This window comes from Homalodisca vitripennis, chromosome 6, assembly GCF_021130785.1.
Source record: "Homalodisca vitripennis isolate AUS2020 chromosome 6, UT_GWSS_2.1, whole genome shotgun sequence".
NCBI classification, from domain to species: Eukaryota; Metazoa; Arthropoda; class Insecta; order Hemiptera; family Cicadellidae; genus Homalodisca; species Homalodisca vitripennis.
This window is the reverse complement of record NC_060212.1, coordinates 72,466,933-72,484,178: the sequence shown is the minus strand read 5'-3', so window position 1 is coordinate 72,484,178 and position 17,246 is coordinate 72,466,933. Positions and strand designations below refer to the sequence as shown.

Genomic DNA, 17,246 nt, shown 5'->3' with positions numbered 1-17,246 from the left:
TTCCATAATATTTTAATGAAAAATTTCACAAATCTCAGTAACACGTGAATATTGTTGGACAAAGTGGAAGGATAGTAAGTCTGCCGTAGTAATGTTAAGGATAGCACTAATGTATTTACGGCGCTGTAGTTGCGTTTATATTATTGTCCTGATCATGATTCACAAGTGTGCTAAACTACACTTTTACATTGCAGCGGAAAGCTGGAATGCAAAAATATAGTTCTTCTAGAAGTAAAAATGTTTTAGCTCCCTCAGATGGTTAATATTACATAAAAAATGTTTGCTATGTCTGTTCAGATCAAGATACACGAATATTTAAATTTCATTGTTATAGAACGCTATTAAACTCCTATGGGTAGTTGATATTGATGAATATTGTTTTTATATTACTATTCATATGATGAAGAACATCATTGGGAAATTATATTTATTTTACTTCTTGTACAGCGTGGTTAAAAAAATATACTTCCTCTTGGGGTCGCAACCGTATTTCAGTCCCTGTATTTTGATCTTTATGAAAATGCGTTTCATTTTCTAAGTCATGAGAACGTGATCATATTAAATTTCATGTTCCTAGATCATTGAAAAGTTGAAAAACAAAATATAGTTCTTCCAGGAGTTGAAGCCCCATTTAAACCTTATGGATTATTATAAAAATGCATAAGTTTTCTAATTAGGTCATGAATCATATATGTTCCAAATTTAAACTAACTGGGATTTCGGGAAGTTGAACTATTAGTGATTAGTGTGTGAGTGAAGGCTTGTCTTATATGTATAGAGATTGTGTTGAAGTGGTTAAGGGGAGTAACTCTTACAGTTACAATTTATAAGAAAGAATAAAACTTTGATATGCAACAGTTGCACTCAAACTATTTACATTTTCGTTAACTACTAGTTAGTATATACGGAATGCTCAATTGCATATCGGTTCATCCCAATAAGAAATACAATTCTACATTTTAAAAACTGCTTAGTTTCTGTAATTTTAGCTATCTTTCTTCAAAAAATGTTCAAATTCAATTTTTGATGATGGAGTATTTGAATGGCTAACGGGAATCATAAGAAAAGTTATCATCGTCAAACGGCAATAACAAACATTATACTTTATTCAAAAGCGTGTGTAGAATGCAGTGATGTAATTTTCATCTTTTAAACATTTGGTATTGTAGGTAATAGATAGATAGGTATACACTGAGGATAGAATATTAAAGATACTATCATTGCTAGAGTGAAGCTTAAAAGAATACACTTGAACTTTATTGTATCGATAAGATGGCAGCAATGCATAGTAAGTGTAATTGTTGCACGAATGGTAACTTACCTTGACGAACTTATAATAGGCACAAGCCTCAGCACTGCTCTCTCGATATAAGTCAGCAATGATGGAGAAGATTTGAGTGTTCAAACATGAATCGCCAAATCTTAGAAGCAGACTACCTGTCATAGCCAGCACTGCACTGAAACAGAGTTAAAAGAGCTCAGGAATAGCCAAATATCAAATAAACAGTTAATATCTTAATAATATTATAAATGCGAAAGCGCCTTTGTTTATTTTTTTTGCTTTCACGAGTTAAATATTCAACCGACTGAACTGAAATTTTACATGGACATATCGTCCCTGGTATGAATTCCTCTTATTATTTCGAAAATCCCTCCGGGGTACGCCCTACTGTTCTTTGGACTAACGAAACATCGGTCCCGAATTATATTGGTCTGGTAAGTTAATTGAAAAAATCGTGTTAAATTAAATGTAATCAAATGTTCTGTGTAAACATTATTTTATGACAGCACAACCATATATTGTTTAGTATTTATTAGCACAACCAATATAACAACTATTTCAATTTGTTTACATTTATAGAGTGAAAGCATAGAGTAAACCTAGTAGTAGAACACGTCTTGTTTCAACCTTTTTTACAATCGCTGTTGAGCACAGATTAAGCAAATATCCAGGAAAAAAATTAAAAGTTTTTTTAGTAACAATATACTAAAAACTGTAAAGTTTAGCAAATATTTAGTATGCAGTGCTTGGTCGGTACTGTAATCAAGCAGATATAACATGCAAAGTTACTATCGTAACACTGGTAGCATCTTAGACCGGGACTAAATTAAATGGGCCGAAAGCAATAAGTTGTTGATAAAATTTAGTTTTTTGGTATATATTTTCTATATCTTGGACACAATAAGGTCGTCTCAACTAAATCACTGGACATACCTTGGACTGAAAGTGAATTTAAACGGGCGAGAGATGTTTTTTAACCGAAGTAGGTTTTCAAGACATTTATATGTATATATTTTCTAGATATAGGGCAGGCAAAACTCAACAGTTAAGTCAGAAATGTTATTTATTCGAACTTGAGATATATGATCTTACGCGCGTAAATCCTGAAATTATATTATAAATTGAATTATACTATCTATTGAATCTGCTAACAATGGGACTGAGTTAAAACCACGACATCTGTGCTTATTTATGAGAAAAAAACATCAAAAGGTTTCATAATACCACATTATAAGTGCTTTTACTAAAAGACTACGCCCTTAGAATTTTGAAAATTGCACGTGAAGCAGGGGTAACTACTAGTTAATAACAATTACCATATTAATATTAGTCTTAATCAAATAGGTGGCAAAAATCTAAAGTTCTACTATTTTAGTACTGAAGATTTACTGGTTTTAAAACCATGGCTGACGCCAAGGTCGAGATCACTTTCTGCATCATCCAACGAGGGTCAAGAATACCCATAACAAGGTTACAAATATAAATCTTTACAGAAAAGAAATGAGATAAACAATGGACGGCTTTCCTTCAAGTATTGAAGATCATCTAATAAAACTGATTTGTATGCGCAGGTTAAACTGCAATACAACTTGTAATAGTAGAATAAATATTTTGAATAAAAAGTAGATTGCTGAAATATAAATTCTATAAAAAAAACCTTTCCATAATTTCCGTCATGCTTCCACGTACAACTTTAGACATGTCAAATTGCGTACGCGGCATGTATAAAAAGGGCGTATTTGACTAAAACCCTGGCGGTATTTCTGATAAAAAATTATCTCAGTGTCAGGAATCTGAAAATGCGAATTAACCATCAATGAGATCTGAACGGTAGTCCATGTCGTTATGAGAACGGAGGTCAAGTCATCAAATTTTGTTATTAGTGACATTCGATGTAAAAAAATGCCTCAGTATGTTCCAAGGAAGTGATTGATCAGGGTATTAAGTACGCAAACTATTTTAAATACCTATCTTATTAAAAGAAAACTAATATTCCATTACGTTACATTCGCGAAAGGTTAGAACTGTTATCGTAGAAAATGCGAGATACTGAGATAAAGAAAAGGAATATTGGATACTTTTGAGGACGGTTGAAATCATATGAACTATAACTCTATTAGTCGAGATGCGTGGCTGTGGTATTCAAGGTTATAGACTTATAATATAAAAGAGAGCTTAGCGTTTAGTACTATCCGACAGTCAGCATATTTGAAGCGCTGTTCAACTTATTCCTATGAGTAAGGGGTGGTATGGAAATGTAGGAATGCTCCAAAAGAACTGGCGGAAATCCTTAAACGGATTTGGGGTAGTTCTGGAATTAAATAGTTAACGCCCTTATCTGGAAATGTTCTGAAAACAATTGGGTATGGGCCATATAGCGTACAGTACAATCTTACTGAATGACTGGGAAATGCAATCAAATTTAAATCGTGGTGTGTGACTTAGGGTCTTATAAATAAGAAAAAACAAAGTCTCAAAATTATTGACTAAATTCATAATTCTAGGAGAAGAGTATATTGCAATTGGCACTACCACAAACATATGATTGCAAAAACTATGATGAAAACAAGACAACGCTCGGAAAAAAAATTATGGCCGGAATGTTCTTATATCTGTGTAACGAGGATAAATTGCTCGCTTCCCACATTTTAAACGCAAAACAAAAACAAGAAATACGAAAAAGAGCCCTTTCATCTAACAGGCTTTAGTAGAATCTTCGGACTGATGGGAAAAGATGCGAACATCAGGTGGTAAAAGATCGAAACAAGGTTACCTTGGAGTTATGAGACTCGTTTGGTCAGTGTTGCCAAACACCGCAGTGTCTGGTAGGTTGATGAATGTGATAAGATAAGCCAACAGCTGGCCCGTGCAGCCGACCAGAAATATTGATCTCCGAGAATACTTGTGTCTTCTGATCCAGTTATCAAACACAATGGGGCAGATTCCACCTTAAGCAAATTGAAACAAAAATCAAATTAAAACTTTTTCTGAATTTTGGTGAACTGGATAACTTTATATTAATTTTAATTAAAACAAAATATGTGTTCCATATAGTCAAAACTTCACCTATAGGACATTCTAAGGTATTAAATTTTAATAAGTCTGTTTTATACGATGATTGTTTTAATCCTTTGTAATATCAGATTATTTTCTCACATAGAAATCGCTAGCTTCACTATTTGGACTCATTGGTAGTTTATGTTACCATTTATTAACGCACTGGTTTTATGACTACGTTTGGTTAAATTTAAAGTAAAATTAAAGTTATTGTAATCACAATTTAGATCGAAATTCGAATTATAATTTATTGTATGGCATCTGTTTTACAACTATTTAACTCAATATTGCTGAAAAACCCCAAAGTATTTTAAGATTTTTATATTTTAAAACATGTGGAGTATATACCCATCATGTACTTTATTATGAGCTATTATTGTTGGTGGTTGAAAATTGTAGTCTTTAATACTTTAATTATGCTCATAACCAGTTGCATCGAGAAGCTGTTTCATTATTTAGGATAAAAAAACATTCAAAGATGAACGAACACTAACTTCCGTTTTGAAAACATCACTGACACACCGTCAACAGCTAAACTATGAAAACATCGATGTCATATTCATTTTAACTTGGAAGAGTATTGGAGCACTATGTCTTCGTAAAGTACTAAAAATATATTTTCCCAGTACTTTGATTCAGTCTCTCTAAATCGTTTTTATTTTAGGGTTCAAAATATCGTATAGTTTCCACTGTATGCATCATAAAGCTAGGAATTATTGCAATTATCTGTAAATCCGTGTATCAGATTAAGAACAAGATCTACATACTTTTTCCATAGACCCCAGAAAATGACGTTCTATATACTCGTATTCAATAATTATTCAATGTTTCGGAAATAAAAACCTACTCAAAGTTATAAACATGATCTTACTAATCATTACATACACCATTACCTACCAATTATTGCGCCAATACTCATTACGATGCCACTAAGTGCCACCAGTTCCTTGGCAGAGTTTCCAAATGCCAAAGTGAATCCAATACTCGGGCTATAGATCCCATTGTGGTATGCCTGTTGCAAACCTGGAATTAAATTGAAATGTATTTTAGAACTCTTTTACACCACATTGGCGTGCCCCGATCAGGATCTATGGGATCGATAAATGACTGGAATGGATATGCAATGGAAACGGTTTGCCATATCACATCTTCCTGATGGAATTTATAATTTTTCCATCCTTCTCTAGAACGCACCATATGTGACAATCAACGCCTTTTCTGCCCTTCGCTTCAACAACAGCGTTAGCAGTAGTTAGGGATTGAATGAAGAGCCAGGAAGTCGCACGCACGCACGCACGCACGCATCCCCACACTCACGAGCGCAGAGAGTTTGGGCTAGCCCAGCACCTTCCGATTTCCGTCCCTGGTTATTCAGTGAGACTAACCAAGACTGTAACAGTTTCAGAGTATTATACTTTTGAGAGTTTGATATAATTTCTCTTGTTATGATGTAATAGGGCGGAAATGCGGCCATCCACTGCACATGTGTATGAAGCGGAAAGTTCATATTTATACACCTGAACTTTCCGCTTCAACGCCCTATTTAACACCATTTGGCTAGGCTTATACACAGACCATTTCTACGAGTATTATTAGAGACTTTCTGTGGTAATATAAATAATATAAACAGTCACTTTTTGCTCCATTTTCTATTATGGAATATCAAGAGCAAGATTTTATTTTGAGTATGCCAATTTCTGTATTGCTTAAGAGAAATTTAACACAGTGGCCATCAGGGTGATTCATATGAAACTAATTTATAATTTGGATTTTTTAAATTGTATTCCGTTAGGAAAGCTAGATGAGCCAATAATAGGCTTTGCTGAGTTTTAGACTCGGCTGAAAGTTGTAAATAATTTAACTTGATGTATTATTGTAACAAACCTGTATAGCTGAATGGGAGAAACAGCCAAGTCATCTTGCGTGACGCAAGCATTCTCCAACACTTTTTAAAGGTGTTTGAAGGAGCTTTGCGTCGTGCTTTCTGATCACTGGCAGACCTGGGAAGACCTACGAACGACGCTACTGCCAGTATGTTTACAATCACCAAGAAGTACAGCACTGTTGTTCTTGTGGACTGGTCAATATGCTGCTTTCCGTAGAACGTGTAATAGACAAACAGGTTACCCCACAGACTCCTGTAATACATGTTCGTTTGCTAAATTCAGACATAATGTAGATGTAAAGTTTGCTACGGGTACATACTACATGGACATACTAAATTAGTACATGTTTCTTTACCTCCTTCCAGTACTTTTCGTTTTGGTACTTACGAAGTATTCAATATTGCCCAGAAGATGGCTATATTTCTGGATGCGTTTTCCGGTGAAGAGTTTTCTATCATATAGAGTCCCTGTGGAGGCCACAGCAACCCTGCTGCTACTCCGTTCACAATAACTCCACCAAGTATCACCCACTCGTTCTCAAATAGATAAGGAACTATTCCACCCCTGGAAATTAAAATGAAATAAACGGACTGATTGTAGAAAAACAATTTATTATCTACATAAGAATCAACTTCAGGTACTAATAGTGGTGAAATCATGGGTCTGTTTTGTATTTGTATTTTTGAATGTGCTGAAATAAGAATAAATAATAAAATAAATGTTTTTTTCCGTATTGACGTACTCGTATATGTGGCATCACAACTGTCAAAATGAATAAAAAGGCAAACATTTTGCATTATGATTGTAAAATTATTCTGAAATCAACGCTGTTTTCAGACGTGTTTAAATGTCTTAGCCATTGCGTTTTTTTATGAAATTGGCAATATGTTGAAAGTTTCCAGAAAAGGAAACCGTCAAAAGATACTTTTCCGTGTCTTCAATTTTGGTGCTTATTCCAGGCTCTGGTTTCATACGAGGGTACGTCATCATCTCTTATGACACTGCAATTTTACTTTGATAATAAGCGACGTCCCCTAAATATAAAGAGAGGGAGGGTAATTTCAACAGTTTTAACCTTCTAAATGATGGTCTGCACGACTCTATCCGTTGCACTTTAGCAAGAAATACTTTAATGCTTGCTTTAACACACTTCTAGAATATTAAAAAATCCGTAAAACCTCTTAAACCAAAACAATATAAAGCGTATGCAGCAAAATAGTAAACCATGGATATAAATACGTCTAATTTTATGAAGCGAAAAATAAGGCAAACTTTATAAAAATGTATAAAGGCAATTCAATCATAAACTTGGAATTTTTTAAACTTTATAATTCGAAGCAAAAGAAAAAAAGCTTAGTACAAAGGAACGACGTATAAATTCATCGAATATTCCAAAACAATTGCTGGAAAGTAATTTATGAAATCAGCGATTAAACAGGATCTAAACTTCCATTTGCAACTTTCTGCGGTTTCAGATTATGGAAGCGGTGATGATAAACCTGCCGAACACCCTTTCAAAGTTTAGAGCTTCAAGATTAGCAAATAACTTGCTGTTCGCCAGCTGTTTCGTCCCGAGTGAAAGGTGCCGTGTAAAAGTCTACATAAATTCGATTTCTTTTGTATGGGGTAAGAAGTCAAACATTAAGGGTTGGTCAGTTTCATATAAAACTAAAATGATTGTTCATAATGTGCGTTGCATCTCACAAAGTAGTTATAAATCGCTTTTTACTGTATTGATGTTAAACCTGTCTGTCCATAATGCATTTGTTAAGCATAACGGCAATATAAATGCTTATTTCTAGAAGGAACTACAGTATATAAATGTATCTAGTTTATAATTTAACAGAACAGATAATATACAAAAATGCTCACAAGTAGCCAAGAGCAGAGACGATCATTGTCAACTTAGGTCCAGCTACATGACTGATGTAGGGGCCAAACCAAAGGCTGACTGAAAAGACGGTGTATAGCACTCCTGAGAAAGTGTAGCCTTCTGCCTCGAAATCTGGCTTGTCGTCAGAGATGCTGGATACGATAGTCTTCTGCAATATTCAGCTCATAATGATTAAAAGTTAATAGAAATGCTCACAAGTATCCAAGAGCAGAGACGATCATTGTCAACTTAGGCCCTGCTACATGACTGATGTAGGGGCCAAACCAAAGGCTGACTAAAACACTGTGTATAGCACTCCTGAGGAAGTGTAGCCTTCTGCCTCGAAGTCTCGAAGTCTGGCTTGTCGTCAGAGATGCTGGATACGATAGTCTCTGCAATATTCAGCTCATAATGATTAAAAGTTAATAGAAATGCTCACAAGTATCCAAGAGCAGAGAGACGATCATTGTCAACTTAGGCCCTGCTACATGACTGATGTAGGGGCCAAACCAAAGGCTGACTGAAAAGACGGTGTATAGCACTCCTGAGTTTTGTTAGAATGTAATTTCAGTCGCTAATGTTATGTCTGAACGTACGTGTTCGTTCCAAAATATAATGTGTATTTTAAATGTAGTTACAACGCAACAACTAGATAAATAATTTAAAATTAGAGAGCATTAAGAAAGTGATTTTTCGATGTGAGATTCACGCCAATATCTACACATCATTGTTTTTATGATACTATTACGACTATTGTGGAATAAAGTGGTCATAACATCTATAAGAGTCAAATGCGTGCGGTATAAAAAAACAGCCTTTGTGTGGTAAAATAAATCATAGTCATGGCATACATATACAATTTTCTCCATTAACATTACTAAACAGCGTAATAATTTGGTACAATTTGAGGGTTTAGTTTCAATGACAGACTGTAAACATTTGACCAATACTACAGGAATAGCAACGTTCGACAAATTACTGTGTTCACCATCCAAAATTCATCACGCAGGTTGCTGATTTATTGGTATACGGAAGTGAAGTACTCTGTAAATATTGACAAAGTACGTTAGCATCAGGAGGAATGTTGCATCGAAACCGTCTAACACGTAACTAAACTGTATAATTGATTCAGACTTCCCGTAGCTTTATAATTTCTAGAATGCTCCCTGCTGTAGCAATGTAACATTTTAACGTTCTGCATAATATTTGCAATAGGCTTAATAGATTAGGCTTTAATTTTGTTATTTAGAATAAGATCATTTGCTATAATTTAAAATATTTCAGGACATTCTTAACAGGGCATGAGTTGATGGACTGATTATAGTGAAGTGATAAGTGGTGAGATAGAGCAGGTTCAAATCCTGTCTGTGACTGTTGCACTTTTTATCAGTACCGTCGACCTTGTACTGTATTCCTGTTACTGTACTCCCCCTTATTCTGTTTGATAAGATCCTCGTACAGGCCAGTGGCCCATGAGGACGGACAGAATAAGGCTTAAAAGGAGATCGGCCTCTCCTTTTTTTTTAAAAAAAAAAAAGAAAAAAGTACTTTGGACTTATCGTGCAATGTAGTCCCCACTTCTCCCATTGGTGGAACTCATCGCGTGGTCTGTCAGTCTATTGTCCCATAGCGTCCCATGGACGTCCAATCCTCCAGATTTTAGTGAAACAAACGTAATTTGATTCACTCAACCTCCTCAGTGGAGGCCCACCGACAGGAAAAAGAGGAAGACGTGTAAAATGTTAAAAAATGTACAAAATATTGGGTAAAGAAATAGATGGAAAGTAAAGGAGTGCTAAGTAAATCTATACGGTTTTTGGCAGCTGTTAGGACAATCGTATCTACCTGGAGAGTTTTAACGATGTTCAATAAGAATAGCTGCTTTGTGATGAAAAAAAAAAAAAAAAAAAAAAAAAAAAAACACAGTTTTTGTTTGATTTACAAAGGCGGAAAAGCTTATAATTTATTACATACAACTTGTACATACTGATCGCGAGAGAAAAGAAGAGACCTGGATTCTGGCCTATCTGAAATTTGCAGGCGCTACTACTAGTATGTTGCCGCGCCTTGTTTCGTAATTCCATTATTGTTTCACTGTTCCATTGCTATGATAATCAATTCGCAGGGTTGGCTGTAGGGCGAAGCCCCTGAAATTACCGCGCGGCAACACACTAGTACACAGCTGTGCGCTGGTACGGGCCAGGTCTCTTCTTTTCTCTCGCCATCAGTAAATATTGTACAATTACATACATATATGTTATTTTCCTTGAAAGGTTAAAACTATTTTACGTAGTAATATTTAAAATATATGATATAATAAGCTAAGTCATAACTTGCTTATGCTGTATGTTTGACCACAGCTACGACAAATACATTTCGAAAGCATTGAGATATTATGTGCATTGCTGACACACATGGTCTAGAACAGAACTTTGAGTGTGTCACCACGTTTTGTGTATCATATACGTTACACATGGAATTTAACGTGTTAATCAAAATGTTTATGTTTATATTTCTACCAATATGCTATATTGGTAGAAATAGCAATGATTTAATTTTATTGTACGAATGTAAAGGATATTGTGTTTAAGATTATAAAGATTATTAAGGAAGAACAAGATTTCTTCTCAAATGCTATGGAATATATTCGAACTTTTACACAGCATAAAAGGAATTAATATGGGAGTTATCGAGATGGACAATGAATAAAGAAGCATAAAGATTATTATTAAATTTTACAAAAAATTATGATTGCCTGTAAAGTCGGTTTTACGGGCGAAGATTTTACGTGACAACGTCTTTTTCTCGGTAGAATATTTATTGATATGAATATTATTAAATTGCACAATAGGAACAAGGAATTGAATGAAAATAAGAATTGCACAAGTTTTTAACTATAGAAATATATTTTGTTTACTAAAACATTGTTTATAATTTGAAATTAATTAAAATTTTTTTATTGTAAATGGTAAAGTTGAATAAAACATTTACTAAAATTGGAATTTGATATTCTTGCTAAACACAGTTAAATTCTAACTCCGCGCGTGGTGATTGGTCGGTTTAGTTCGTTTGTTTGGTCGCACTGTTATGACAGGTTAGAGGTTATAATTTGTTATTTTAAATGTTTGACTAGCAATACGCGCTGTTTCTTCTCAATCGACTGAATTACGATTGATTGCAGAGTGATTTAAACTAATAATTTACTTAACACTATCAACATTTGTCAATAGTATGACATAACCTATAAACTCAGTTTCTCAACTTTTGTGTCAATCTAACAATTAATCAATCAATCATAGTTTACGATAATGAAATATCAGTGTACAATTATTTACCTTTATTGTTGTAGTTGTTGTAAATGACGAATCTAAGCACTCCACATTTTCACGAATAAACATAGTTATCTGCTTTATCCCGTGCGGCGGACCCACAGTTATCTGCTTTATCCCGTGCGGATCCCGTGCGGCGGACCCCCTGGACGGGCATCGTAACGTTACCGGGCGTTACACTTTTTCATGAGTGACTCCGAGCCGCAACCTAATTTAAGACGTTGTCACGTCAAAAACCAACAAGTGTTTCAAATTTCCTTCAATAGGTCAATTTTAATTCATATATTATAATATTCTATATATGAAATAATAATGAGTGGCCTCTCTTTTGAATTGAAAGGATTTTTGTACGTCTTTATCGTATCATTTGGAATATGATAACCATTTCTACTGCTACGACAGCTGCTGATGAGTCACGTGGGCCTTATGGAACAGAGCGTCCTTAACCAAAGGTGAAAAGAAACATCTGGAAATGGAAATAAAAGCACATAGGTATATTGCTGTCCTAACATATGTTTTGAATTAAAACTACTACGTATATTTTTGACGTAGGTGTTCCTTGCGGAACGTGAATTCAATCTTTTCAACAGTTTATCATAGTTTTAGAATATTTTGTTATTATTTCACTAACAAATGCTATAATAATAGATATTATTAAACATAAATTCACCATGGATTATAGTAAATCACTTCACTAATATATAGAATGAACTATATAAAATAACCATTGAACATTTAACTTTTTAATTACGCATTAAATACATTCACTTCAATTTTAACACAATATACAGTTAAATCTTCCAATATATATATATATATATATATATATATATATATATATATATATATATATATATATATATATGTATGTACATGTATGTGTATGTATATGTGTATGTGTATGTGTTGTGTTATGTATGTATGTATGATTATCAATTTTAAGTTTTGTAAATATATACGAGAAAGCAAACACCCTGGGCTGTTTGTGTCATTACATAAGAATAATGAAGACATATAGAAGTTCTCCCAATATGTAAAACCGACATTTCCTAATTCACTACAATTGCTATGATTTACAATGTATATAAACTGTTATGGTTCTGGATTTCAAAAACTGTTTATCCAAAAACATATTGTTTTGATCAAATTTGCTGCGCATATAGTAAAAAGGTTTAACATATTTAAACGATTCCTTCAAAATGTTTTATCTCAGGCGTTACCGGTTTATTATTTTATAAACATTATTTATTGTTTCTTTTCATAATTAATTATAATTTGTCCTTTAAATTATTTAACTAATTTCTTTTCAATTTGGTCAAATTTTTCTGCTTCTTCAGAAGTTATGTTTGTAATTTATTTAGACAAGTTAGGAGTACGCTACGCCATGTGCCGCGAAAAGACTTCGTTGAGACTCAAAGCAAAATCTTAAGTCTATTTCATTATTGAAAAATATAGCGACATACATTCATACTGTAAAAAATGATTGCATCCCTCAGCGAGCAAATGAAAAATTTCTTCAGCCTAATGAGCGACAGGCTTAAAAGATACCACATTCCATGGTTGGTCATGCACCATCATAGAATTTATTATTAATAATGGCAGTATTATGTTTAATTTTTAATTTTTCACGTTTCCCGTTGCATGTTTCATGTTCGAGTCTCACCTTTCATGTCACATCAATTTTATGTTAAAAAATAGCTCAAAACCAATAGTCTTCTTTCAATAGAAGAATGTTTATCTTTTAGTCTCGGCCATTATTGTATCGGACTATGTGGAATTTATTCTGATAATTTTGAAATGAATATTATTGAAGATTAGATTATTAGTTTTTTTTAAATTATAACAAATATGTAGTAATACTTACAATAGTGAAATTAAAACAGGATATTGCACTTTTGTTTAATAAAAAATGCTGTTGAGGGTTACTGGAAACATTTCAGATAAAACTTAAAAATTAAATAAAAAATAGTAAAAAATGAAAACCGTATTTAATAAGATTTAAATAAAATATCTAGTTATAATTTTTCATTAATTTTGAATGATGTATTAAGATTTAAAAGACAAACTTTTGGGCAAAATAAAATACGTTTTGGACATTCAAATCATTCCAATGTTATAGATTTACATTTTAATCTTGTAGAACCAAGATTTAAAAAACATTCTGAATGTTATAATTTACATGTAAAAATTCTGAAATATTTTACCAAATGTTGCTTTTGAATATAAGATTACTTAAAAACCAAATGAAATGTACTATATTCGAATTATAATAAATATTAATAGAATTCAAGTTTGTTTTCTATAGAGTAACATTTGTACTTTAAAAAACCAAACTTTGAGTTGGTTAGTGGTTACTCCTAAGGTGTTAGTACTGGTAACTGATTTATCCTTATAAAAATACGTGTCATATGGCAAATATGCATATTTTACAAACCTGTATATTTTGCATTGTCCCTTCAGAAGAAAACAAGATCATAAATGACAAACTCATGCTCAGGATGCAGATGAGCTCCCTGCTGATGAAGCCCATCATTTTGCAGGTGAGCAATGCGTACTAGAGAGAACGGTAGAATGTACATAAAAAAAGTCCTGAACCTGAAACTATAAATAGTAACCTGTAATGAGTTTTAGGTCATACTTCTTACACTTGCCATAGATTCCATTCTTGCTATATATTAGTAATAATAGATTATATGTATCTGTGTTTTATGGTGGGGGTTTTATGATAAGCTTCCTAAAGTAGACATCCTACTGATAGTACTTATAGGTTATTAAATCTTTGGACCCAAAAAGAATATTAACGCTTCTCAGGGAGTTAGTGTATATTTATTAATTAATTTTATGGAGAAATACTGCTCAAATAGTCATTAGTCATTGCTATTTTCAAACAAGACAGGAGTACTACTGTAAGTGTAGTGTGAATAACGTATCTGAAGTTTTATCCAAATTTCTAAATCTATAAGTCTTTGCAATAAATGTCATATGATTGTACTTAGTTTGTTTATTTATTCTTAATTTGCTTGTTGCTAATATGGTTACCCATTAGACCAATGTAAAATCTTTCGCTAATACTCAGCAAAATCTCATAGAGAGAAATGTACCATTATCAGACTCTACATTTTTATGTCGAAATAAAGCTTCATACAAAATTTAGAGTCTACGGGTGGATTCATTCTTGAAATATCTTGCAGGCATACAGAAAGACAGGACTGAAATATCTCCAGTCTTTCGAGTGATTGGCTTATAATTATAACTGTCAGGTAGTAAGTTAGGTACTTATTAAATGAAGTTTGCTCAAAATAAAAAGAAGCAGGTCAGGTGGGTAAAGTGGATAAGGAACTATATTTTTGTGTGGATTATATTACGTCACGGTAATTAAGAAGAAGTTGTAAGCCGCTTTGCTATTGTGATATCGGTATTGCACGAGGTCGAAATGGTTGTCTCACACCGAATTAGTTTTACGAGGCGTGTATTGATATTGATGTATAACACGCTTGTCGTTATTTTGAAGATATTTAATGAGATTATTGTAGATTTATCTCAGTTGAAAAACTATCTATAATGGTCTGTTGACACAGCTCATAAAAACGTATCATAAAAGAGCCAATTATAGAGTAATACGCAACAGACGTAAGATAAAAGTATAAATGGCTTCAAGGCCATTATAAAATAGTTAACGTTGTCAGTTATTTATGTTGCTATTTAATTTAGAAATGTTATCTTTAACCATAGTATGAACTAGATTATGTTGTTTGCTTTAATTTAATTAGTGTCTCTTACAATTAGTCAGTACAATATTAAGTTTTAGCGTTGTTTACTTAATTGACTGTCGTTTATTAATTTACTGTATTTTTTGACCAAGTTTATATATACACACATCATGTGTATATAAAGCTTTATAAAGTTTAGTGATTAAAAATACATACAGAACTTTGAATGAATACAAATGATTACCTTTACTAACATACGTTTTAACTACTTATAATGATATATATATATATATATATATATATATATATATATATATATATATATATATACATAAACTTGGTTAAAAATACAATAAATTAATAAACGACAGTAAATTAAATAAACAACCCATCGCTAAAACTTAATATTGTACTGACTAATTGTAAGAGGCACTAATTAAATCAAACCAAACAATATAATCTACTATTTGAAAGACCAACAGATGTTATAATACTACTGAGAACTGCAATAGTACATTTCATAACTAGTCGCGAAAGTGAATAATTGTGGGTGGAAAATGCTATCGAACCTCGCATTATAACATTCGAGACGAATATTGAACGACCTTTTTCATAAACGTGCAAAAATAAACGATTATTAGACATTTCATAGTGTAGTAATTATTATTATTCCTTAAGGAAACGTAACACTCTGTTATAATTATTCGTATTTCTGTTGAAATCAGCTGTTTGAACGTAGGACTCATACTGATTAATTTTGCAGATAGCTGTATTAGAATATATTCCATTACCATGCAGAGTGATGAAAATTTAACTTTTTTTTTAACTAAGGTTCCTAATTGAAGTGGTAGAGTTGTTACAAATACATAAGTATGAAAGTTGTTTTAAATTGATAGTATTTTTCAAAAGACCACTTGTTCACAGTTAGTGGTCTTGAGTGAAAATAAATGACTGGTACTATGGTATCAATATTATTATGTTCATTACGTTTTATTCTCGTAACCTTGACACCATTGTAAGTGTACTGCATCTCAATAGTAGCTGGAAGTGATGTCAGTAAAGCTAATTATAGCTTTATTTAGTAAGGTAGTATAGCTTAACTTGTACTATATAAAATTATAGTAATGCAATGTTAATTTGTATAACTAATCAACAAAATCACTTACGTAACACAAAGCAGACATGTTGTGCCTATTCACTTACGGACAAAATGTTTTCTGTTAAAGGGAATACAATTTAATATAGCGCTTGATGCTTATTTGGTTGGATAATAAAGTTGCTTTATCCGAAAAGTTGCAGCCATGTGTTCTAAGATCCCACAAAATTGACACCAGCATGTGATGATATTATATATTTTCTCATATAATCTCTGCAAAACTGTAGTAACAAATTTCCCCATTGACAGCCTACAGACGTTATTATTGTCTCAAAATTGACAACTAGTTATATTCATTACTCAATTTGATTTAAACTTAGCAATGTTAGCGTATGCGCAACTCGTAAGAACTTGTGAATGTTGAGTTAAGTTCCACTTTATCTTCCTCTTACTTCAGCATCTGAAATCTGAAGTTGTCACAGATTTGACTCGTGGAATCTGGAGTCATGTTCATCACAAGAGATCCAAAAACATTCGGCGACGACGAAGCTCAAAATTAACTCTTTACATTGCTTTGATACCAGAGACAACTGGAATACAAAATATAGTATAATCTAGGTGAAGAGGTATTCTCATTGTCTCAATTGAGTGCACTACGATGTTTTAGATACGATCCCAAAACGTGATGAAGGATCTAAAGAACTAGTGTATGATACCTAAGTTTTACAGATTTAAGTAACGTGACATTGTAACTCAGATTTTATACATGCATGGAATCGGGACCGACTTCTTTATTTTATATCTTAATTTTATCTTGTGGTACCTAAAACACTGCCTTGAATATATCTAAGAATGGTTTTCTGAGCACCTTAAATTAAGGGTCAAACTCAGTAATAATCAGATATTGTGACAAATGATTAATGGAAACGATGTTCCTAACTACCATTGAGATACTTTTTTGTTTTTAACAATCTCCCACAGCAACTGTAACTAGTATTAAACACTCTATTCTT

The 17,246-nt window shown here is 32.8% G+C and overlaps 1 protein-coding gene across 1 annotated transcript in view; it reads right to left on the bottom strand.

The window, feature by feature from the left end:
* Positions 1–17,246, bottom strand: part of LOC124364431 (UNC93-like protein MFSD11) — a 46,114-nt gene that overhangs the window by 1,431 nt on the left and 27,437 nt on the right. Inside the window, exons 3-9 of the mRNA XM_046819925.1 lie at positions 13,862–14,028; positions 8,098–8,267; positions 6,613–6,789; positions 6,224–6,477; positions 5,237–5,362; positions 4,056–4,230; positions 1,322–1,457 (exon numbers count right to left, since the gene is read on the bottom strand). Coding sequence (XP_046675881.1) covers positions 1,322–1,457; positions 4,056–4,230; positions 5,237–5,362; positions 6,224–6,477; positions 6,613–6,789; positions 8,098–8,267; positions 13,862–13,960 — 1,137 coding nt within the window. The 5' untranslated portion in view covers positions 13,961–14,028. The remainder of the gene's footprint in view (positions 1–1,321; positions 1,458–4,055; positions 4,231–5,236; positions 5,363–6,223; positions 6,478–6,612; positions 6,790–8,097; positions 8,268–13,861; positions 14,029–17,246) is intronic.